Source organism: Colossoma macropomum, unplaced genomic scaffold (genome assembly GCF_904425465.1).
Source record: "Colossoma macropomum unplaced genomic scaffold, Colossoma_macropomum, whole genome shotgun sequence".
In the NCBI taxonomy this organism is placed as follows: domain Eukaryota; kingdom Metazoa; phylum Chordata; class Actinopteri; order Characiformes; family Serrasalmidae; genus Colossoma; species Colossoma macropomum.
The window spans coordinates 17754170-17779729 of NW_023494805.1; the positions used below are offsets into that span (position 1 = coordinate 17754170).

Here is a 25560-nt window from a genome sequence, read left to right on the forward strand (position 1 = left end):
TTTATAGTGACCACATACTTTTGTCCATGTAGTGCACCTTGGCTTACTGACTACATTTGAGGGGGAGAATTGTGTAAATTCGATTTTTCACCTAACTATATCTTTGAGAAAAGCCCAAGCGCTGTTTTTCTTGCAGTTTCTTCTGGCTTGTAATAGGCTGCATTGCTAGTGATAGCAGTCCTTCAGTGTGCTCTCCCTCTTTCTCTCTGGAGGCTATCTCCGGGCCTGAGGTGAATAGAGGAAGACGGCGCTGAAGGTAGAGAGGATCTCTCTGGCCTCAGAGATCGCCAGCACTCCGGCCGTCCGCACTAGTGCCACTCGGTCACCTGCCCGCAGTGAGAGGATGAAGCTGAAGGAAGCAGATCCTCCACATGTGCACGGCTGTGGAGAGAGGTGTCCGCTCGGCCCAGAGTAGCCTGCTGTGTCCAGTTTCTGAATACTGCGGTTGGACACAGAGAGCACAGCCTCGACCCGCTCGCGCCGTGCAGCCATTAGGACGGCCGTGATCAGATAGCGTCCATCCACAGGCACGGTGAAGATCCCTGTAGAGTGGAGAATGCAGGGAGAGCTTAGCTGCCAACTAGGACAAGGGTTATAAAACTGCAGCATTGTTCAAAATGAGGAGACACATGTCCTCTACATTTAGGAGAGTACTTTGAGAGAGAGACCATTGCTCTACCTTCTGTTCCCTGTGAGTAATACATTTTCACACCCCACTCCCTCCCCATGTCCTGTTCTTCTATGCTTACCTCTCGTGGTACATTCAGATGGTCTTCATAAACTTGCAAATTTCAGAGTTTACCACAAGGAAGTTACATTCAAGCAGCTCACAAAGTTGTAAATACAAGAAGTAAACTCTGGCAAGTTCCATGTTACCCGAGTTTACAAGTTGTGGCTTATCACCAGCCAGCCCATTTTCAAATGTGTACACTGTAGAACAAGCTGGCAAACGACATACGAAGTTAAAGGGAAATCCCACTGATTTTTCAGAATCTCTCCAGAATTCAATTGTTTAGATGTGAACCATCATTCAGTGTTTTGACCTAAAATGGTTCAGTGTAGAGAAACTTACTGACTCAGATTTCAATACTGTGGCAGTGATGGGAACCACAATGTCTACACTGCAAATCTAGCCATTTTACTCACCATCCAAAACCACCAGTGAACCTACATTTAAGTAATGCTGAGTTTTCCTTGGGTACTTTTTTGCCTCAAAATGCAAAATAGCACCCAATGAATGAATTCATGTGTAAATCACATTTTAGGCCAAATCTGTACCTCTCACCACCACTGTGAACAATTCTGGCTCAGTAAGTTTCTTTAGAACTGAACATTTCACACCAAACCACTCTGAATGACTGTTTACATCTTAACAATTTAATTATGCAGAAATTTTGAAACATCAGTGGAGTTCCCCATTAATGTTAAATCCATCAATCATTCTGAAAACACCATCAAGTGTCTCATTAGTCCGTCACAGTGGATAAACACAGATCAGCCATTACATTAAAACCACCTTGTTTCTACACTCTTTATCCATTTTATCAGCTCCACTTACCATATAGGTGCACTTTGTAGTTCTACAATTACAGACTGTAGTCCATCTGTTTCTCTGCATACTTTGTTAGCCCCCTTTCAACTTGTTCTTCAATGGTCAGGACCCCCAAAGGACCACCATAGAACAGGTATTATTTGGGTGGTGGATCATTCTCAGCACTGCAGTGACACTGGTGTGTTAGTGTGTGTTGTGCTGGAATGAGTGGATCAGACACAGCAGTGCTGCTGGAATTTTAAACACTATCCACTTACTGTCCACTCTGTTAGACCCTGTTAGCCCACCTTGTAGATGTAAAGTCAGAGACAGTAGCTCATCTGTTGCTGCACAGTTTATGCTGGTCATCCTCTAGTCCTTCATCAGTGGTCACAGGACGCACAGGTTTTAAACAGGTGTTTAAAAACTCCAGCAGCACTCCTGTGTCTGATCCACTCGTACCATCACACCACCCCCATGTCAGTGTCACTGCAGTGCTGAGAATGATCCACTACCCAAATAATACCCTGCTCTCTGGTGGTCTTGTGAGGATCCTGACCACTGAAGAACAGGGCGAAAGGGGGCTAACAAAACATGCAGAGAAACAGATGGACTACAGTCTGTACCTACAAAGTGCACCTATATGATAAGTGGAGCTGATAAAATTCAAAAGTGAAAATTGAGTGTAGAAACAGGGAGCTGGCTTTAAAGCTTTGGCTGATTGGTGTATATGTACTGCTGACATGAGAAATTTACCAGTTGTTGTTGATGACCCATCTGCAAATAACCTGTAGTTACAATTTGGTGACAATTTTCCAACTTTCCAGAGTTGGCCAAGGACTGTCCGAATGCATCATTAGTATGAAGTGGGAGGTTTGACTTCTAACGTGAAGGAGAAGTTGCCCAGAACTCCAGCCCAAATTCTCAAAATTAAATAAAATGTAAATGTGGTCAACACTCACAACTTTTTAAGCATTTCCAACTATCTTACTTTCTACACTCAGCATTTGCAAAGTCATCTGTAATGGAGTCAATGTAAAAGTGTGGACATGAGGCTTGGCTTTTACCTGTTTGGGGGTCATAGTGTCCTCCATCATTGACCAACACCTTGTTGAAGCGGATGATGCCAAAATCCCCTGAAAACGTCTGCTGTGTGAGTCCAGCAGAGAAGGAGAAGGGCTCCACAAATGGATTTTTCTCTGACGACACTGTAGATGCACATGAAAACTGGTGCTCAGATAAATCAAAAATAAATATGCAGTTATAAATGACTGATATTCAATTTATAAGAGAAAAAAAAATCATGCATAGAAAACTAATCTCTCTTTTATATTCCTTAGATCAGATGATTATTTTCAGTGAAAATGAAAAGGCTTCAAATTTACCTGGTGCTGCGACAAGTCGTCGTGCAGGATTCCATGCAGCTCGGGAAACTAGTGAGAAATATAAGGATTGGTAATACTAACTAATGACAGTGCAAAAGAGTGTACATTTCTCATTAAACACTATATTTATGAAAAATAAATTAAATAACTCAGACCCAACCCCTGATTCTGAAACAAGCTTTTATGCAGTTTACCTGTAATTGGGTTAGGTTTATATGCCACAGGACTGACTTGAGGATAGCCTGTCATGTGAGAAGAGAGAAAAGAATATAAATGTTTTTGATGTTTAAGGAATAGTTCACCAAAAATAAAGCGTACAGTTTTTTCTTTTAACGCAAATGTAGTGGATCAAGAAAAACACATTTGGTTTTTGAAATTTGCTTTTTTAGTTTCACACTGGAGCTATTAGGCTAATGTAGTTCACAAGTAAAGGAAGTTTATACACTCTAATTAGCACTCTGCACATGCCTTAAACCATGTGAAGTTAAATGGGAATTCCACAGATTTTTTAAAAATTCTGCATAATTAAATTTTTAAGATGTAAACAAAGTCATTCAGAGTGGTCTGATGTGAAATGCTCTGTTCTAGAGAAACTTACAGAGTCAAAATTGTTCACCGTGGTGGTGATGGGCACCAGATATCCAAAGCATTTAATGCCTCTAAAAGCTCAAGGGAAGATTTTACATGTAATGGTTATGAAAATGTTGCCTGATGTCTGAAACATTGTTTTACAATAGTTTACAATAGCCTAGAATGTGTTTTTTTAAAAATCCATTCATGGTTGAGGGGTCCTGGCAGGGTGTTGTGAGGCAAAATAGTCCCCAAAGAAAACTTTTTTTCCATATTTACCATTATTTTACCATCATCAGTATTAATTACAAAAACTCAGAAGACGTGTAGGTTCACTGGTGGTTTTGGATAGTAAATAAAATGGGTATATTTGTGTTGCAGACATCATGACCCCTGCTTCCTATCACCACCACTGTAAAGAAACCTCAATCTGTAGGTTTCTCTACAGTGAGCCACTTCACATCAAACCACTCTGAATGACCTTGTTTACATTGCAACCGCTGAGTTGTGAGGAAAAATCAGTGGAATTTTCCTCTAACAGACTATGCTATGTGGTTTCTGACACTATAAATCTTCTAGTTTCAGGTCTGGATTTTGTAATCACTGTTAGGTATGACAAGAGGTGGTCAATCAGTTACATATACAATTCAATTAACTACCCATGATTACACAGTGCAGCTGGATTTCTGGATTTGGATTCTTTTTCCATTTTTGTAGAAAACAGTATGTGATTATCTATGTGCAGCTTTACCTGCCAAACTAAAGAAATCAAACATGTCTTGTATATTTTACTTTTAACACATGTAAGTAACAGCAGAAGTAACAGATGTATAATTGATATATAGTCTCTCACCTGGTGCACCTGCAAATCCTTTCACTGGTTTCTCCGCGACCTCAGACCCACGCTCTCTTCTGGTGCTCAATCTGCGAGCGTGGCCCGGGGGTCCGGCCTCCCCAGCCTCCAGGACTGGTCGACGCTGGGTTGGCCGGCCTGGCTGTGGCGGGGCCTGGGGGTGGTGGGCAGTCACTGACACTGTCCTTTGGGAAGGGATTATCAGAGGGATGTGGATATGAGGGATAAGCCTGCGCTGGGTTGAATCCGGGACAGTGGCTGGTCTTTCCGGCAGTTCTGAGGAACAGAGAGAGAGTGTGGATGAGAGATTTGGTTCAGTTTGTGGAAAAAAAAAGTTGGCAGATCAAACAGTTACGCAGAGAGTGCAAGAAAACCTAGTGGATAAATCAGATGTCATCACAGACTAAATTCATGGAAGTAGTAAGTTACAGAAAAAGTGACTAATCTCACAAGTGCAGATATCTTCCATAAATCTTATTTAGGCACACAGCCCACACTGTAACTCTCTTCCAAATGCTGTAAACTGCACATATTCTGAAGCCTCGCAATGAGTGTAAAGTACAGTTCTCTAGGATAAAACCTTAACTTTCCATACATCTGCAGTGCTTTTAATATTGGACACCACAGGCGTTTAATGTCTGTTCTTTCTCAGAGGTCTTGAGCTTAAAAACTACTTTCTCTAATGACAACACTAAGTTCCAATGCTACTCTCCCACGTGACATACTGCTAAGTACTGATAAGGGGAATTCCACCAATTTTTCAGAATTTCACTGAGATGTAAACAAAGTCATTCAAAGTGGTTTGATTTGAAATGCAGCATTCTATAGAAACTTACTGGACCAGAGTTGTTCACAGTGGTGGTGACAGGAACCAGACATCTGAAGGGTTTAACGCTACAAAAGCTACCTCACAGAAAGCTATTTTGTGAAATGGTTACAAATATGCTGCCTAATGCCCGAGACATTGTTTCATGATCGTTTTAAGAGAAAGTTTTGACCAAAAACAATTTTTTTTTATTCATTCATTCATGGCGGAGAGGTACATGCAGGGTGTTATAAGGCAAAGTAGTAACCCAAGAAAGCAATTTTTTTTGGATTTGCCATCATTTTGCCATTATCAACATTACATATCATTGCTGTCTGTAAAAAAAAAAGCATCTCCATTTTTGTTGTTTTTTATTTTTTCCACACATTACAAAACCTTTACATTGTGTGAAAATTTTATGATGAATTCACCAACAGAAATGCCCCAATATTAGTTGTGATATAACCTCTTTAGATTACCTCCTTTGACCATGACAATATGACTCAGAAGACGTGTTAACCGGTAAATTGAAATAGCAAACAGAATGGCTATATTTGTGTTGTAGACTTTTTGTACCATGATTCCTAATATGTCCACTGTAAGTTATCAAGTTTCTCCACAATGCACCACTTCACATCAAAGCCCTCTGAATAAATTTATTTACATCTGAAAGATTGAATTATGCAAAAATTTTGAAAGATTGGTGGAATTCCTTTTTAATACACAAGAAATCATGTTTGATCCAAAGGAAAGTCTTTGCTAGTGCCTTAAAGGAATAGTTAGAATAGGTAATAGAGCAGGCAAAAAATTAAATTTGCACAATTTTTTCCTTACCTCAAATATAATCAAGCCATGTGTGATGTCTGAAGTTTGCTTTAGGCGAGGCAAATCTAATCCAGCTAACAAGTGATGTAAGTTTAAACCCCACCAATTTGCATGGTGCAAACTTGCCTTGAACCACTTTGAATTGTTCAGTAATCTTGAATAGACTTGCTGATGTGGTTTCTGACACTGTAAAACATACTGTTATCTAAAATAGTCAAAAGTACAGGCATGATTCAGGCTACTACTGCTGTTTTTAGCTTTGTGACATACTTTTATGCATTTTGATAGATACTGATATGCCAAACACGGTCTGAGATTATGTAAAAACTTGATGCAATACGAGGAAAGTGTGCTTTAGGCATGCAGTTTGCACAGTGCTAATTGGTGGGTTAGCTACATAAGCCTCACAGCAAGTGCAAAACCAAAGAAGCAAACTTCAGACACCAAACCAGTCTTGGCTGATGGAGTACATCTGAAGTAAGCAGAAAATTGTATTCTGCTGAACTATTGCTTTAAGTGCAATATGGGTATGTCTTTAATCTGCTTTTAGCTGTCCCGCGCAGCTGCAGATGCTTCCTTGGCCAATTGGATTTGTATAAAGATGAGTATTATGCGTCATTCCCGACACTAGGGTCTAGTCAGCTCTGCATCTTATTTTTTTTCCCTTTGCTTGCTACTGATATGAGTAAAACAAAACAGCAGCAAGGATCCCATGGGTTCTCCTCAGGGCCAGTCTTCTGGTTCAAAAAGACTGCGTCAGTGTCGCTCTCCTGCTTTCTGCTCTTGTCCCAATACCACCTCTCTCCGCAACATGCACAGCCTCCCACGTACAGCCCATTTCCCACGAGATAACTGGCATCGAACTGTGTTTCCCGTGAGTCTGAGGAAATCACAAGCATGTGGCACCGCAGTCCCGGAGCTCTGTACTCACAGATGTGGCATCTTAGGCGGTGCTGAGTCACTGAGGCACTGACTCGAGAAGCATGCTTCAGACAAGGGGGCGACTCAGACTCTGATGCAGCGCTTGTTTATGGATGGAGCAGAGTCACAAAGTCTCAGCAGGCATTCAGGCTTTGCCACTGTGTGATACCACACAGGGACAGATAGACAGTGCTCTGATAAAGAATCCCCTCTTCCGGATTTCCTCTATTTTTGCATATTTTTGACACTAAATTGTTTAACTTACTAACTGGTTGTGCTGCCAATTGCAACCAAACACTTCCTGTAACTGGAGATCAGTTCATCACATTGCTGTGGAGGAATTTTGGCCCACTCTTCTTGGCCACATTGCAGGGCATTCAAGCATGAACTGCCCATTTAAGGTCATGCTAGAACATCTCAATTGGGTTCAAGTCAAGACTCTCTAAACCCTTAATTTTTTGTCATTCAGAGGTCAGATCACAGACTAATGACCTGACATTCTCCTGCAGGATTTTCTGGTAGAGAGCAGAATTCATGGTTCCATCAATTATGGCAAGTCACCTAAGCCCTGAAACAGCAAAGCATCCCCACGCCATGACACTACCACCACCATGTTGGACTGTTGGTTTGGTATCCAGGATTCTTATTGTGGAATGCTGTGTTAGCTTTATGCCAAATCTAACAGGACCCCTGGATAACTTTTTTCCCCCTCAATAAATGAAATGATCATAAACTGAAATGCCTAAAACTGCTGAACACACCCTGTGTAAGAATGGCTTAGTTTATCTAGCTCTCGGCTGACAGTCACATCAGATGACCGAGATAGCTGAGAGGTTACAAAGCTTCTTTCTGAAGGATTAAATGGAATTGGTGGGAGGCAGTGTTGGTGATTCAGCACATGTACGCACACAGGCATAAAGTGCTATTAACATCTACGGTTCCACACCCTGCCCTAATGGGGCAGTCCTCGGTGAGTAACCTTGCTCTCAGTCTGATCCAATCTGGAAAGTTCCAGATGGCTCTCTGGACCCTGACGCACAACTCTGACCTCTCATTCGCCACTTAAAAATCGATTTCTCCTCTGGAAGACTGGCTATAGCTACAAATTATAGAAGGAAAGGAAAAAAACATGTTCTAAAGCTGGTTTGCTTCTGCACACACACACACACACAGTGGGAAAGGGGAAGAGTTCCCAGGCATTCTCTCCTAGTAAGATATCAATCAGCAGGAAGAGAAAGACAGGAGAGAAGAGAGGAAGGGAAAAGATAAGGCTCAGGCTGGGGGGGAAGGGGGGGGGGCTAAAATATGCAGTACAGAGATCCATTTTAGGTTGTATTTTGAGGGACCAGAAATGCAAGGCTTTGATCATAAAGGTCAACACCGCGTCAGCTTATTCCTCGGAGATCATGGAAAAGGTTATGGATTCATAAGTGCGGATGTCAAGTGGGCGTCTCCGAACTGTGAAGCTTAGCTATTAGTCTGATTCACTTGCCAAAAAAAAGGGAGTCAACAAATGTGGTAAGGGACTTCAACTCGTAAAAAAACGCCTCAAGATTAATTTTGCAACAAACTTCGAAATACAATAAGCAATTAAGAGCTATGGACGTCAGTTATGAGAAACTAAAACCGCAACCTTCACAGCAGACTGTCCTGTCACTGCAAGAGCAGCTGTGTGAATTGGTTCCAAAATTGTGCAACCGTGCACCCCTGCTCGGGTTCGCGGCCAGAGCGAATGAGCAATGCTTCAAGCTTTTCAACAGCAAGCTCAGTTGTCTTCTTGGCTACAATGCTTCATTTGTTATACACCTTTGGGGTCCACCTTTTGGGAAAGAGCTACAAAATACTTTGACAGTTTAGCACCCCACCCTGTTATTAGAAGCCATTACAAATATTTCTTGAAAATAAAATAACCCCAAAGTCCAAGAATACTCTTTTACTGGATGTAAAGTATTACTGTCCAGCAGTTTCTTGCAAAAAGTATATAAAGTGTCGATAAAGTGGTTTTAACATTTACCAACCTCTTCTACAGTAATCTTTGTCAACAAACAAACATCGACACAGGAACACAAAGGGTCATCATATTGTGCCGAGACCTTATATAAGCTTTTAGTTTATATAAGGGGAATTTACGTGTTAACATGTGTCTAGGAATCCGTTCATTTTGGGGTACAGACACAACTTCCATGCATGATGGAGGAATAGAGAGTACACTGTATCCGCCCCAGGCAGGAATGATGACATCAGTCTTTACAGGGAGCCTCCCAGGAATCAGCGTGCAAGCGTGACATCACGGGCGGCTTAATAGTCCCAACATCCCAACATCTGCAGTGGGGTGTGGGAGGGAGACCGTTTCGCAGCACCGCACCTCCAGAGGCCCAGTCACTGGCCCGGCGCCTTAATGAGGACCAGACCTCAGCATAAAAACACACTCGAATCGCTCCTTGTCTCTACATTTAGCATGGCGAAAAGTAGGGCATGACCAGCAAAAGACCATCTGAAGACCACACAATGCACAAGCTCACAAAGTTCAGGCTGGAAAGAGGGGGACAGGGCTTCTCATTCAACAGCCTGAAGATATTAGCACTGGCATATGTGTAAGGAAGCTTAATGTAATGTAATGTAATCTTAATGTACAAAACACAGAGAGATAAATCTCAGTTAAATGTACAGCCTGACAAATAGATAAATGGTAAGTAGTGTAGCTTCCAAGCCCCAGTGTATTCCTTTCTAAACATTGAATAAATTAAAACCATTCCGACACAGAAAAAAGCCGAGGTCTACCATGCCATATTGTGCGTAGATCCCCTATTAAGCATTTGTTTATGAGAACACACAACTGTGTAACTATATATGGCTCCATTCCAAAGCTCCTAACTCTTGTTTTGGTGAAGAAATGGCAGACATGTGGGGCCCCTTGCCTTTTAGCAGCCTTGGGGCATGGGGACCCCAAGAGTGTGCACGTATCTCGTTACAGATACAATATGGAGTTTAATATTGTTTAACTGGAGGATTAACTTTATGAAAATACCCTGCCTGGTTATAAATTCAAGGAAACACATGAATAATATCTGGCTTTTTCTTACATGACGTCTCTCTTGGATATTAGTCATGAAGATAAGAGTTAACTGCGGCCAAAAACAGAGACTAAGTTTTATCTGTGGCAACTGTTCAGTTTCCACTTTGCAGCCTAGCCAAAGTTGTATAAATCATGCACTGTTTTCCGATACATTTAACCCTTTTTAATTGTGCAAATATAGTCTCAATTCCAAAAATTGCATTTAATTAATTGTGATGATTGGATCTGGTACATTAGAACTGAAATCAGGTTGGTTCCAGGCTTCATGCATGAAAGAGAAAGGCTAAGCATCTGCACTAAAACCCAGTGTGCCTTAATGCATTAGAAATTACTTATGGACATATTTCAGGTGCACTACTTTTCCCCTAAATCTCATCTTCCTGTTAATCCATCTTTCCCAAAATATTGAAATGTGGTGGTAATTTTAGTCTTGTGGTGCAAGCATTGACTATGGATGTGCATTATGACTAATTTTGATATTCAACTGCCTGTAGAGTCAACAGATATACTGTTAGGGAAAGGCAAAGTCTCAGATTTCTGCCAAAAGTAGCATAGGATTGTAGGCCTACTTTTTAGATCACAGCTCTTGTGTTAAGAGGCTACAATGTGAAAACATGTTTTATTATTTATAAACAGCCAAGGGAAATCAGTAGGTCTTTGTGCTGGATGAGTAATGAAGGCTGCCTCTTCAGAGTAGCTAACACTACAGTTAACTAGTGCAATGTTGAATGAGTCCATCTTCTACTTGCGGTCTTCTCTCCTCATTTGACATTGTGCCCAGTTAGTTTGTTTTCGCTGTTTCTGGACCTAGTTAACATGAGCTATCTTAGTTAGCAAAAAGCTGCACCAGAGGCAGTAATGCCATCTCTGCCTTCTCAGTCACATCTTTAACAATGAGTATTTGGCAATGCGCTCATGTTAAGCAAAGTGTCATACAGAACACATATGCCCTTTTGTTGGAAGGAAACTTTGTATCTCCAAAATGGTAACATTACAGGAGAAGGAAAAAAAAACACTTTACTTTTAATGTAAGTCAATGGAACCAGAATTTTTTCCAAGTCATTTTGGGCCATTTGTTTTACTCCATTCATCATGAAATTTACACACAATGAAAAGCAACAGGTATTTTCAAATTATGTCAAAAACCGTAAAACGTAAAACGGAGATACAAGGTTTTATTCCGATAGCAGCAATATATGGACTTAATGGACTGGATGCTGAATGGTACGGTTTGAAACTTTCACAGCAGACCCGTGTTATTTCAAACTATTCTGTTTAAAAACAGTGAAGGAAATCTGGTTTTACATTATATTGACCCTTTAATGTAATCTAATGCATCCAACCTAACTTTCAGTTGCATCTAATAGATATTAAGTTGAATGTTATTCAAAGAGAAGCTGTGCTTATAAAGCATTTACAGTAGTGAGGTTTTCTTCTGACAACAGCGATATACTGGCAAATAAAAGAACAACGGTCACATTTAACAACCTTGTTAAAACATTACATTTCTGAATTGTTAGTCTGTATATTTTTCCATCTTCCCATGATGCAACACAACCAGAATCATGATTTCAGTATTTGAATATTGGCATCTTGAGCAGTTAATTGAGTGCTCTAGAACCCAGGCACACCCCTAGTGTTAACAGGAAACTGAGTGAGGTACAAACCTACAGTATCTCAACATTTACACTTTCACACAAAGCTTCATAAATGTATTTTGCATGACGCACCTTGTTGTTTCCTGGTATGATCCTTGGGCGCTGCAAGCTGACTCTGAACGTTGAGCAAGTTGGTCTGTAGTGTGCCAATCTCCCAAGAATGCGTCTTCAAAGTGGAGTTCATCTGTGCCAAGTCTCTCTCCAGCTTATCTTTTATGCCCCGAATTTCATTTGCCTCGCTATCCAGCTTCCCACACAACATTTCCAGGGTAGCCACCCTGCCATTTACTGTGGAGACACCTTTAGCTATGTCTGCTGTGCTGTCCTTGCACCAGTTCAGCTCTGCAGTCACCTGGGAACTGAGCTTGTCTAGCCTGTCTCTGAGCTCCTCCACCTGGCTGGGACTAAGTTTGCCCTCCCCATGAGACTGAGGAGGTACCCCTGATTGCCTATGGTCCCATTCTGCATGCCCTGCCAGGCAACAACTAACGTTCAAGGCGTCAACGTCTCTGCTAAACTTGCTCATGAAGTCTCCTAACCCTGTCACTGCTCCACTCAGGCCATTGACATTGTCTGTCAGAGATTTCAGCTTGTTGTGGAGGTCCTGCTTGCTGACGCTGTTCTGCTGATTTTCAACCGACAACCGCTCAATCATGCTCTCTAGTTCAACAAGCTTTACAGAGTTGTGCTCAACATCAGTATTCAAAACATCCAGGTCATTCCTACAGTGCTTCACATCCTTGACAATACTGGCCCAACCTTCCAGGTTTTGAGTATCACTGGATGGACTTGACTTGCAGTCTGTTGAGCACATTTGCCCAATCACATTGAGCTTGTCTTCCAGCCCCTGAATGAGATACTTGTTGGAGTTAACCTGAGTTTGCAGAGCGTCTACGGAATGACTGAACATTCCTGGGAAAGAGTTGTTGCTCATCTCAACCAACATGGCCGAGAACTGGTCCTCCATAGAATCCAGTTTCTCTTCCAAGAGCTGGTGAATTTTCGCTGTCTCGTCTGCTAGTTCCCTGGTTAGCTTCTCATCCACGTAGAAGCAGTAAGTCTCCGCATTCTTTTCAGTCACGTTCATCCGGGCCTCCAGCTCTTCTATGCGAGGCCCAAAAATATCCTCGAGCTGCAGCATCGACAAGTGTTCCAGCTCATTGTCCACACGGGCATTTAGGACTCGGTGAGCCTCTGCCACTTGCTGAAGTGCCTGCCGCAGATCATTGGGATCATCGGCCTCTTGCAGTTGAGTCGTTTGCCTTTGAGTCTGCACCAGTCCATCAGACATGGCCATATCCAGGCGCAGCTCACGGATCTCTTTCCTGAGCTCAGCCTCCTTGCTCTCCACTAGTTTGGTCAGGTTAACATGGCTTCTGTCCTGGCCCTCTTCGCATGTCTTTTGAAGAGCCAGAATCTGGTCATCACATGCACTCTTCAACTTTGTTATCTGGTCCTCCATGTCCACAACTAGCTCCTTCTTTAGCTTCTCAAATTTGCTGTCAATGTAGCTCTGGAGGATATCGATGTCCAAGGATGCACCAGGAGTGACTGCTGGTCCCTGAGAAGTGTCCATAAGCATACGGATCTGCCCGTCATGACCCGTCACAGTGTCACGCAGCTCCTTAATCACCTCATCTTTGTTCTTCAGTGCATCTGTTACATCGTTAAGCCTGGCCAGAACTTCCTCCATTCCCCTTTCCCCATGGGTGAGACCCCTTGTGGCCTGGTGCCCATCCAGATGTGCTGCACTTTCTTCGGTGCCTCCTGTTCTGCCGCTGTCTGGCCCACGCATGCTGTGCATCAGCATCTTTCTGGTGTCATTCTGCAGGTCTGTCCGCATGCTTGCCACGGATGCTTGGAGGTCCAGCAGCGTCTGCGAGAGGCGCTGCACGTCTTCCTCGAGCTGACGAGTTTTCTCAGCCCCGTGATAGCTGTAATATTGCCCTGTCTCTCTTCGCTCTGTCCCTATGAAAGGACAAAATGGGAAAAACATACTTTCAAAAAGAATATTATTTATGTAAGCATGCATGACATCCAATTGGTGTTAGAATTTTGATTAGTTCAATCAACCTCTTACACCTTAAGCCTGTTAGCTTCTTTACTCTTATAACTACATCATTTTAAGAATGCACATCAATATATGCATAAGCAGATATTTCCTAAAAAATATATTTGCACTGGGCAGATGCTTAGATTTGACTATATATTGGCTTTTACCCACTATTCCCATATCAGTGCATTCCTACAGAGTTCACATATTACTTTCACAGTAGCTACCAAATAACTTGTAGTAGTTGTAAGATTAATATCTTGAGTTTAAAGAGTAATCCTTATTATTTGAGAATACATTTCAGTGCAACTGACATTCTCATACATTTAAGTGTAAGAGACATTCTCAAGAGGTCTGTCATACTTTGTGCATTTCGAGTGTGTCCAGTGTGTCGAGGCTGAGGGTGCAACTGTGGTTGATGTTCAAGCAAAGTCTGTCTGTTTGGAGAGCCTTTTAGTTCTCTGCAGTCTGGGCCTTGGTATCCTGGGCAGCACCTCCATTCAAGTTCAGTTACAGTCTTATAGGAAATCCTATAAGTGGGTCGAAAATGGGTCCGTGAGGGGAACCTGAGGGTGCAAAAATAAAAACCTAATTTCAGCATTATTAATAGGTTAATTAATTAGTAAAGTGAGTCTCTTTGTATATTTTTCTATAGTCTTTTAGTCAATTAGTCACAATTAATCATGTACTTTTATCCAGTACTATAACACAAAGGTATTACACAGCCCAAAATGCTGATTTCTTGCTGGTGTAATAGAGCCACATACATGCAATGTTCTGCTCTCTTCTGCTTTTAAATTAAAAATAGCTCTTGTTAGCCACGGATCAGCACAAATGTGACTGCATGTCGCATTTGCTGGGGCTTAGTCTACTTTAATTGGCTTACATTTTCACTTTGATTACACTTCATAAATTTCTCATGATTATCTCTGATTATTTAGCCTACCACTTACTAGTGCGTACAGAGAAAATTTTAAGGGTTTTGAGAAAGACAAAATAAATTACTACCATTTTGTCTATGTATACACAAATCATAATGTCATTTACTTTATAATTTACTTAAATTATGTCGAGTGTGGTCAGATAGTCAGGATGAAATGGTAATGCTACTATGCTTATTATATACTATACTATATAACTAAGTATGTGGACACTCCTGACTACTGAGTTAATGTGTTTTAACCACGCCCATTACTAACAGGTGTATAAAATCAAGTACACAGCCATGCAATTAGCAGTGGAATGGGTTGTACCTAAGAGCTCGGTGACTTAAATGTAGCACTGCCCCAGTCAACTGTAAGTGCTATAATTGTGAAACGGAAGCATATAGGACCAACAACAGCTCAGCCATGAAGTGTTGGACTACACAAACTCATAGAGCAATGGGGCAGAGTGCCAAAGCACGTAGCATGTAAAACTGCCTATGCTCTGTGGCATCACTCACTACAGAGTTTGAAATTGCCTCTGGAAGCAATGTCAGAACAACAGTGCGTCAGGAGCTTCATGAAATAGGTTTCCATGGCAAAGGAGCTGCACACAAGCCTAGGATTACTGTGCAATGCTATAATGGTGTAAACGACACTGTCACTGGATTCTGGAGCAGTGGAAATATGTTCTCTGAAGAGACAAACCATGCTTCACTATCTGGCAGTCTCATGGACAAATCTGGGTTTGCCAGGTGGATGCCAGGAAAACACTGCCTCCCAGAATACATAGTGCCAGCAATCAAGTTTGGTGAAGGAGGGATAATGATCTGGAGCTGTTTTACAGGGTTTGGGCCCTTTAGCCCTAGTAAGCGGTAATGTTAAAGCCACAGCATACAGACATTTAAACAATTATATTATTCCAATTATATAATTCCAAACAATTATAAATTTGTCAGCTGAGAGCTAGACCCTCTCATCCAACATCAGTGCCTGACCTCACAAATGCTCTTTTAATGGAATTGGCACAAATTACCACAGACACACTCCTTTCCCGAAGAGTGGAGGCTGTTAAACCTGTAAAAGGGGGGCAACTCCATATTAATGCCAATGTTTTTGGAATGTCCAACAAGCTCATGTAGGTGTGATACATACTTTTGGCCATATAGTGTTTAATAAATGAGTTGATAACTTAATGTTAAATGCTTAATTTTAACAATTATCACTTTTACATGTACACCAATAGTTTGATGTTAGTTCCACAGCTAGTCACACACGATGACAGCTTTGCGACACCAAAACAAACATGAGTGACAAAAGGCGACAGGGCTGCACTTCTGGGGGGAGGACGAGACGTTCCTTCAAACGCCGAGAAACTTGTGTAAACTTACGTGTGTCTTGAAGGTTTCACATCAGAGCTAAGTCAGACTATGCTGGCGTGTAAACTGAACTATAAATGGATTTACACAGATTTTATGAAGTCTTTCATAAAATCTGTGTAAACGTATTAGTTCAGTCTAGTTTCTTAGACTGCTGAGAAAGTACTAAGATGTTGGGTTACAATGTGCATGTTAGAGTAGTTAACAGAACTACATCTACAGTTGTATGCAAAAGTTTGGGTCAAATTACATTTTGTTGATTTTATGAGTGAAAATAAGTAAACGCATCCTGTACAGAAAACAGACTTTGGCACATTTTACTATTTGTTGAATTTAAAATATTGAGGAAAAAAATAAAACATTAAAAGTAGCCTGTGCAAAAAGTTATGGCACATTTTATATTTTATGTTTCATTTTCTCCAATCTGTTAAATTCAGCAAATAAACAAAAATTGAGCACTAAAGTTTGCAAAAAAAATGACAAATTTAAGTCCGTTTCCTGTAGAGGATGTCTTAACTCATTTTCCCTTAGAAAATCAACAGAACTTTTGCTTTGACTGGGGGTGTTCAAACTTTTGCTATGACTGTACAACCAAAAGTAATAAAATTCAAAATCTGCTTGAGATTAACAATATTACAAGAAATTTATAAATTAAATCATTCATTACCCAATCTGTTGCGAATAATATGAAAAACTGCCTATGGCAACTGCAGCAAATCCACCCCACTCCTATTAGTGTTGAAAATTCATACACTTGGCACTGCAGATGTGCTGATAATTGCTGTGCAACACAATGAACCTCATTGTCACAATGGAACTTTAAAGAAAAGAATAGTTTACATCATTTCCTGTGGCTCAGAGGGGGCCGGCTCAGCTTTCACGTCTGCAAGTACAATTATGTATGAAAACAATCACATATCATGTTTTCATAGAAATTCTTCCAGATAATACCAAGATATATGAGTCACTATAGGCACACAAAGAATTCTCTGAACTGCAAGAACTATGAGCTTTTGATGAGGAGTTTAGACTTGGTGTATTTCTGACAGCAGTGTTATATTTTTTAAAGAGATTAAACTTCCAAATAAAATGTTCACTCAAAAAATGTAGTGAACAAATATGACTCATCTACTCCTAATCTGCAGAAGAATAACATTTGTGATTGGTAGCAGTAATTAAAATGGCTTGTGACCATTTAGCTATTAGACAATGTTAAAAATATGTGCCATAAACGAAACTGTAATGGATCTGGATGGGGGTTATAAATCTAGACCAATAACATGGAGCTTAAGTTGTTCCCTGTGTTTCAGTGCCTTTAGGCCTTGTCCCAGCTAAGGATGGCAGGCTACTTAAAGAGGGAGAATGTCTAATTAAGCTCCACTCCACCCAACCCACACAAACACACAAGTATTCCTGCCCTGTGGGGTGTTTCCACTGACTTGTGCATTCTAATTTAGCTAAACAATTCTGCTATCTTTACACCTAACCCAGCCTTAAACTTAGTAATCAAAGAGATATCTTTTCACTCTTTTACTTCAAATAACAACTACATTTCTTTATGAAAAAGCCATCATTCCTCCAGCCAGATGTCCCCACGATGTTACCAACTGCATTTTTCTGGTCAAGCTGGGGACATCTGGTCCCCATAAATGCCTAAAAACATGGTCCTTCCCACACACACAAATGCTGTCTAAATGTCTAAACGCCACACTGAATCACTGTAGAATAAACACTCCACATGAAGGGATGCACAGCTTCCTTTTTTTGTTGACATTTGAGTTCTTGTGAGTTCATGAGGAGCTTGTGAACTGCGGCCCCTCCCGCTCTCCTGAGCCCCTTACCTCATCTGCTGCTGGCAGTCAGGCTGGTTCATGGGACAGGGTGCAGCCTCTGCGGGACCCTCCAAACCTGCCTGCACTGCGCAGCTCACATTCTTTTGGACAATAAACGCACACCAGTTCCTGTGAAAAGAAACAAGAAAAAAAGATGAAAAAAACCAGATTTGTCAGTAAACTAACTACAAAATATCAATTCAATGTGAATCAGAAATTATAACGCAATTTTCTTCAGTCCTCTGACGTACTAGAGTGGAACACAGAATTAGGGAGGGACACCAAGCTAGCTGACCATCTCGGCCTGATGATAGGGAGGGAAAAGGAAACATGATATTGGATAATATTAGTTTTCTTTCTGGTACACAGTGATGTAATCAAAAATGAGAAGATGTTTTGAGGTGGCAAACGTCACTACAGACATTACAGGAAAACAAGAATTTTGTCTTTAAATTTAAATTGTGATTCATTTTCCAGCATCAGGAAAACAAAGAGGAAACATAAATGAGAAACTGTCACAGAAGCCCCAACAACTAAATATTACATTATGCAGTATTGTTGTGTCCACTTTTTGCCTTTATTACAGCTTTCATTCCTTTTGGGAGACTTGCTTTCAGTTTTTCAAAGAAATCTGCATATTTTTTACACCTCCAAAGCTTTGTCTTTGATGATGTTGAGGCCTGGACTTTGGGGCAGTCAGCCCATTGTTTTAAGAACACCAACAGCTTCTTTGTTTGATTTGCAGATTTTCTTCTTCCTTGTCTGTTTCCTTTTCTCAGTAATGGCTTCTTGACAGCTACACATCCTTCCAGACTCATAGTGTTGAACTGTCTTCTTACAGTGGACGGATGGGCAGAATTTTTTTTTTCAGATCTGAAGCAAGAGTGGAGCTTGATTTTCTCCTATCTCTCATGATGAAAACTTTAGGTGCTGTTTATCTGATGGTGACAGTTGTGGTGGTCTACCAGGTCTTGCACAGTTGTTAGGAGAATCATTTTCTCTGTAGTTTTCTCTATTTTTTGAACTCCAGTTGAACTCCTGATGTCCTTTGACTTTTTTCTTCCATAAACCAGTGGATAGTCTTATATCTAATCTCCTCAGAAATATTTTCTGTAATAATCTGAAAAATTTAACTTAATAGTTTTTGACTGGAAATTAAATAAATGAAACGCTGTCTCTGAGACCACTCTTCATTTATTTATATTGTATATTACAATATAAGGCTGGGCAATATAACAATATATATATTGTTATCGTTATAAATGATGTCACAACATAATACAATATGCATTTCTGAACTACATGTTTCATTATAAAGAGAGCAAAACTAATCTTGTTTAACTGGATTTAGGGCTGAATACTGAATAAAAATTCAGTGTTCCCAGCTTTTGATAGTAATCTTTAAAATGTAATTTTTCTGAAAATTTCTTGAAGTATTATACTCCTGCCATATCGCTCAGCTCTACTACAATACAAAGTTTATTTCAGACCTGTGGGAATATGAACAGACATATGAACTAACAAGGTAAAAAAGGTCTGTTTTGGTTTCAGGATGCCAAAACCTGAAATCAAAATAGCCAAAAGTCAAATATGTCCAAAAGAAGGTGATGAAAGAAACACTCCTGATGGACAAACCTCACAGTCAGAATCTTTATTTGCCAAGTCAAGTGCAATATGTACAAGGAATTCCTGGTGACTTGGAAAAAAGTATATTTTATATATATATATATATATATATATATATATATATATATATATGTATATGTGTGTGTGTGTGTGTGTGTGTGTGTGATTGAAGCAGCTAACAAATCTCATAACAGCACTGAACTCGTGTTAACTGATAACAATTGATAGCGTGGACTGCAGCCAACAGCACAATGCAGCAGTCATCGTCTTAATTCCCTTAACGCTATCAGGCCTCTACAGACAGCAAACACAGCTCCACAGACTTCAGCTTCACACCAGTACAGTCAAGCTTGAGTGTGAAAAAACTTACTCAGAGTACAGTGAACTAAAGATCTTTGCCTTAAGCTTCTCTTAAACTATATCAGGGTGATGATTTACCTAAAACCGCCATTCAGCATCAATAAACCAGCATACGACTATATACGGAACATAAAGGTGTCACTTTATCAGATCGAGGAGACGCGACTCGCAGAGAAGTGCGGCATCCCCGCAGTGAGGTGATCTGTAAAGGCAGGAGGCTGTGCTTTCTCCTACATGTCTGTGATAGCCTAACAGCACTACAGAAAGCTAGAAGTTGTGCCTGTGTTGGGCAGGGCTGCTCCAGCTGTACTCACTTGTTGCCGTGTCTGCCGTGTCTGTGCTGTGAAGCTGCCGGACTTCCAGAAAAACTCCACAAAAACACAAGAGCTACCAGCAAACCGCTCAAAGTCATCGTCGAAAAAATCCGCTAAATCCTCATAACCCGCAAAATGCCAAGAGGGACCAGAGCCTTGCTGAGCTGAAGCTTCCCAAAGCCTGGAGAGACAAGACGGGGAAGACCATCCAAAGCGACTTGAAGGAAGTTTGGAGGAGGGAGTGAGTGAGGAAGAAAGTTTGGAGCTGCTCTCCAGGGGTCCTTCACTGCCCCTCAGAAGAAGAAGTGGGGGCGGGACGAGGGGCTAAAAAAAACACAACGGTTAATCCCTAAATGCCCCAAAGTGCTTTTAAATGAAAAGCACTGGCTTGCTGTGAAAAGCTTTATCAGGATGCTCAACAACATCTACCATCACATTCTTCCTTCTCTCATTATTAGTGATTCCCACAATGCAATGCACAACACTATTGTTAACCAACATTACATTCTTCTTTTTTTTCTTTTCCTGCCAAATTTCTGTCCGCTAACTCATCCCACACTTTCTGAGATATTTCACTTTTGGATCAGATGTACACTTTTTGTACAGTGATTGGTAAATGGTGATTTTTTTTTTTACCCCATAGGAATGAATATCAAAAATATGTGGGCAGAGGTTTGTGCACCCCACTTATACCATGATCATACTAGTAGCACTAGCAACACTCTCTTAACCATGTGATATACCATAGCAACCACCTAGGATACCATAGCAATCATCCAGCAGCACACCAGCAACCACCTGGAATACCAAAGCAACCACATAGCAACACCCTAAAAATCACCAGAGATACCACAGCAACCATCTAGCAACACACTAGCAACCACCTGGAACACAGCAAGCTCTTAAAATACCATAGTAACTGTATGGCAACACCCTAGAAACTATATGGGAATTGCCTAAACTGCCCATTCACTGCACATTTTTTTTTCAGGAAATGCACTTTTCTAGTTTGTAATGGGCTTCATTGGCTATCAAATCCTCTCCTCACTCATAACGATAGTAGATCATTAATCAAAGCACCTTGGAGGTCAGTCATGCTATAACAGTCTTGGGATCACCAGTCAGGATGATTTGCATTGGGAAAGTTAAGTAGACCACTTGGGTGTCTTCAGTTATAAAGCTGTTTGCTCTGCACTTCTTTCCCATGCTCATGATTAGGAAATAGTTTACTTTTTTAATAGTCTGCATGTGGCCTGTTTTGGAATATGCTGTTTTTGTCTGGCATTGCTCGCTTACCAAAACTTCAAAAAAAAGAGCCAGCAGAATCATTTTGGAGCAAAGAGTCACAGCACATCCAGATGCATGCTGTATTCTTCAACTGGCCACTCGCATTAAGAGGCACAAACAGTTGGGCCTGGATTTTGCCAAACAACCCATGCAAGTCTGATTTAGAGTAGGGTTCTTAAACCAGGTTTGAATCAAGAATTAACCAAACTGTGCTGGACACCAGCCCTCTAGCACCAGAAGTGAAGAACCCTGCTTTAGGGATTTGGTTCCCTCCCCTTAGACATAAGGTTACAGGCCCCAAGAGAGGAACTCAAACAAGCTAGCCGTTCCAAGATGCCAGACTCAGAGATACAAGACATCACTAACATCCTTTACGTGCAGATTCTTGAATGAGATCAGAACTTACACAACTGGACAGAAGAAAATTCTTATATTTACTTCTTTTAGATTTTTTTTTTTTGATAACTGTCCATTGTAACCTCAAAGATTTACATAAAACAACATTAAATATTTTGTGTTAATGTGCAAACATATGTATAGATATACATTTCAGCACAGCAAATGTTTGATGTTTATTCAATGTTTATTTAGGACTATTTGAGCACTTGCCTGTCTATATGGACGATATAAAAATGGCTGCACTCTTAATAAAATAATAAATAAAAACATAACTTTTTCACTTGCAGTAACACAATACATTTTGTATGCAAAAGTTTGAACACATCTGGTCAAATAACATGTTTTGTTGAATTACCACATAAAAATTGCACACATACTCTATAGGAAACACACAAATGTAACATTTTTTGACCAATTTTATTGCACAATGTATTGTGTAATTTGTATTTGAATCTAACATATTGAAACCTCTTTCTGTATTATTCCAATTAAACACTGTAACTGTTTAATTGGAACAGCTAAGTATTTATGTTTTTAAGCCTGTAATAAGTTTGAATCATAAACAAATAAATAACCTGCATCTGGATGTTGTAATTCTCTAATCATTTTTAACTTCTAACTTATATCTTTATCATATCTAACAACTTCTACAGTCATATGCAAAAGTTTAAATACTTCAGTCAAATTACATGTTCTGTTGATTTTCTAAGTGAAAGTAAGTTAATATCTTCTACAGGGAACAAACTTAAATATGGCCTTATATGCAAATTTTAGCACACAATTTCTATTTATTTGCCGAGTTTAACATACTGAGAAAAGAGTCCACTGTCTTGGCCAGAGGAGGAAGGGTTACTCTTTTGAGTCTTAGTACCTCTCAGTGTTTCTTCCTGTCTCTATCACCCTCTGCTTACTCATTATGGGGCCTGTTTAACAGCTTTGTGACAATGCCTGTTATAAACAACTGCTAAACCAGTGAAACTCACTAAAATGGAATTGCTGTGACTTGAATGTTGTTGTCACGCAATAAAACTCTGAGTCATTATAGGCGTTATGTGTTGTAGACGGAGCTGGGCCTTTAGCTAAATACACCATCATCACCACACAGTAGTGCCATCAGACTAAACAACCTGTTGGCTGCATTAAACAGCAGTTTAGAGCAGTGTTTACTGAGTGCTGTCCTGGAGGCCCACACTCCACAGTTCTTACTCTTTTTTTGTGTTTCCCTTCTCTGGTGCTGGGGGTCCACTGCTCTGCACATTTTAGTGCTTTCCCTGCTTCAGCCCACCCACTGCAGCTCAGTAGGAGGTTGTTAATGAGCTGATTAGTTGGATCAGGTGTGTTGGGAGAAGGGAAACACTGAAATGTGCAGGGTAGTGTTGGGAAATGAGTCATTCCACAAGGTTGGTGCCAAATGGACGTTCTAATTAGATTTTTTTATGCAAAGAAAATACATTTTTTGGACTCCATGGTTTCAAATAGATAAAACAAATACTTTTAATACAAAACTGACTCCCTGTTATCAAGGTTAGACCATTTAAAGTAAGTTTTTAACAGTAAAAACAGAGAAAAAACTTTCCTGTTTTTTTGAATGTTGCAAAAAAAGTTCAAAAAAAAACTGTTTATTTTTGCATATTGCATCCTTAACAGGGTGCGTCAAGCAAATACAACGAAATTTCCCAGATTTTGCCCCCCCCAAATGCTTAAATGATGTCATTCACTCTTTATCCTGTAATTTAAAATGACTGTATATCATTTTTACAGCTAAATAAGATGGTATGATTGGGGTTTGAATCAAAACTCAAGAACATAGAACAAAAATGTACATAAAACAACATTAAATATTTTGTGTTAATGTGCAAACAGCAAAGGTTTGATGTTTATTCAACGTTTATTTAGGACTATTTGAGCACTTGCCTGTCTGTATGGACGATGCAAAAATGCCTGCACTCTTAATAAAATAAAAACACCTTGGTGTGGTATTCACAAAGCATCTTTATTCAGAAGTGCTGTTTCTGGACCAGAGTCGTTTTAAAGAGTGGAGCGAGTCTGTTCCTGGATCTGGTCTCCTATTTTGAGATTATAGACCCTGATTCAGTTTAAAAGCATTGTTAGCTAATAATGTGACTCAGGGAAAACACAAAAGAGCTTCTATAGAAGCTCTGCTAGGTCTAGGCCAAAGCCTGTTTTAGAGTCAATGATTGCGCATCATCTACTGTTCGTGGTTGGAATTGCTTTGTTTTTGATCAGGGCTGCTAGATTCCTCACATTACTCCTGCCATGCCATTCTTCCACGACACCAGCCAGAGGTGGGCTCTGAAACAAAAACCATCCAAATGCAAAGAGAAATGAGATTAGCCTTCTCGGGATAATTAGCAGCCAAACTTACTGCTCATTAGCGAGGCTGTCCCAGTGTACATAAGCAGGGCTACTTGGTCTTTGATACGCACACATAATACTAAGCGGAATGCGTTAATTGCAGCCTTTAATGATTAGTTAACTGAAGAGATCAAAGCCTTAAATAATTAATGTGATTAATTGTGCAGCCCAATAGCACACAGGCAAAAGCTACAGGGCTAAATACAGGCTGGCAAAGTATCTCTTACACAAACCTGATTAAATCAGTGTCAGACATTCAGGCAGACAGAGTGAATGCTCAGACGTATATAAAGCAAACAAAGCTAACTGATAGTCAAGATATGCAGCATGATGTGGCAGCCTAGCTGTCTGATCTGGACACTCATGTGTAGGTCGTCCTGCTGCTGAAGCACCAAAAGAGGGCAGTGCGGCCACATGAAACGAAGCCCCAGCAGCGCTAACTGTTGCCTGCTGCCTTACCTGACACTGTTGCATCATAGCTGCTTGGTCGAAGAGGTGATCTGGATGCAGAACGTAGCTAACTTCTACCTTCCTCTGCTTGGAGAAGGTGGTCTTCTACTGCTCTTCATTCTTCTCAAGTATACTGTGAGGATAGAGTGAAAAAAGGGAAAAGAGAAACAGGCTATCAAACAGGATTTCAGTGGGGTTTGTGCTGCTGCTGTGAGGATAAAGGATTCTTGGTAGAAAAAGAGAAAAGACACAGGCTATCTACAGGACTTCATGGGGTTTGAAATTGTGTGATTCATACCAGTTCTCCACTGCTTAATGAAGCTTAATTCATTAAATGAGGATGCCGTTGATGAACTCAGGCTCTTGTAATATTTAGAGAGGCGCTTGCTGTCAACAGAGTTTGTGGTTTCTGTGATATTTTCTCTGAAGTGACTGATATTTGTCTCTGTTTGGGGAAAAAGGGCCCTAGTGGTATGAACCCTTACATTTTTTTGATAGTTTTTATGGTTTATTTTCACAAAATGTGACAGAAACTGGGACCTATGATGAAAAAATTAGAATGACTGAAGCTTTCCTTATTTGGATGTACAATCAGTGACGACTGGCACAGTAATTAAAAGTAAAGCTGAATGATTTTTTAACATTTTCCAAGTGACAAAATTCTCATTACTGTAACCGTAAGGTTTCAAGATAAATCTTTTTGTTTTTAATCATTTCATAATGTGAATGCTGTTGTCAGACTAAGTAAATTAAATTATGTTGTTTTTTTTTAATAAAATATAGGATTTAGCAATTTTATCTCATTACCGCAACACACTGACAGCTGGTGAGGTTTCTCTTTTCATTTGTGCCACATTTCTTTTTGTTGTTTTGGTTCACCTCCTGAAAGTTAAAGGGCTCATATCCTACATTTTGCTTCTCTTTTATTTTGTCCCAA

General features: G+C 40.3%; 1 protein-coding gene across 1 annotated transcript; it reads right to left on the minus strand.

The window, feature by feature from the left end:
• Nucleotides 1-20461, minus strand: emilin2a (elastin microfibril interfacer 2a). The gene is made up of 9 exons (XM_036597039.1): nt 20112-20461; nt 17821-17940; nt 14041-14243; nt 11697-13592; nt 4340-4615; nt 3111-3158; nt 2917-2964; nt 2599-2739; nt 1-542 (listed from the first exon to the last, which is right to left on the minus strand). Exons 1-9 carry the CDS (start codon nt 20207-20209, stop codon nt 214-216), a joined length of 3159 nt encoding a protein of 1052 aa, XP_036452932.1. The 5' UTR covers nt 20210-20461; the 3' UTR covers nt 1-213.
• Between the last annotated feature and the right edge of the window lie 5099 nt (nt 20462-25560).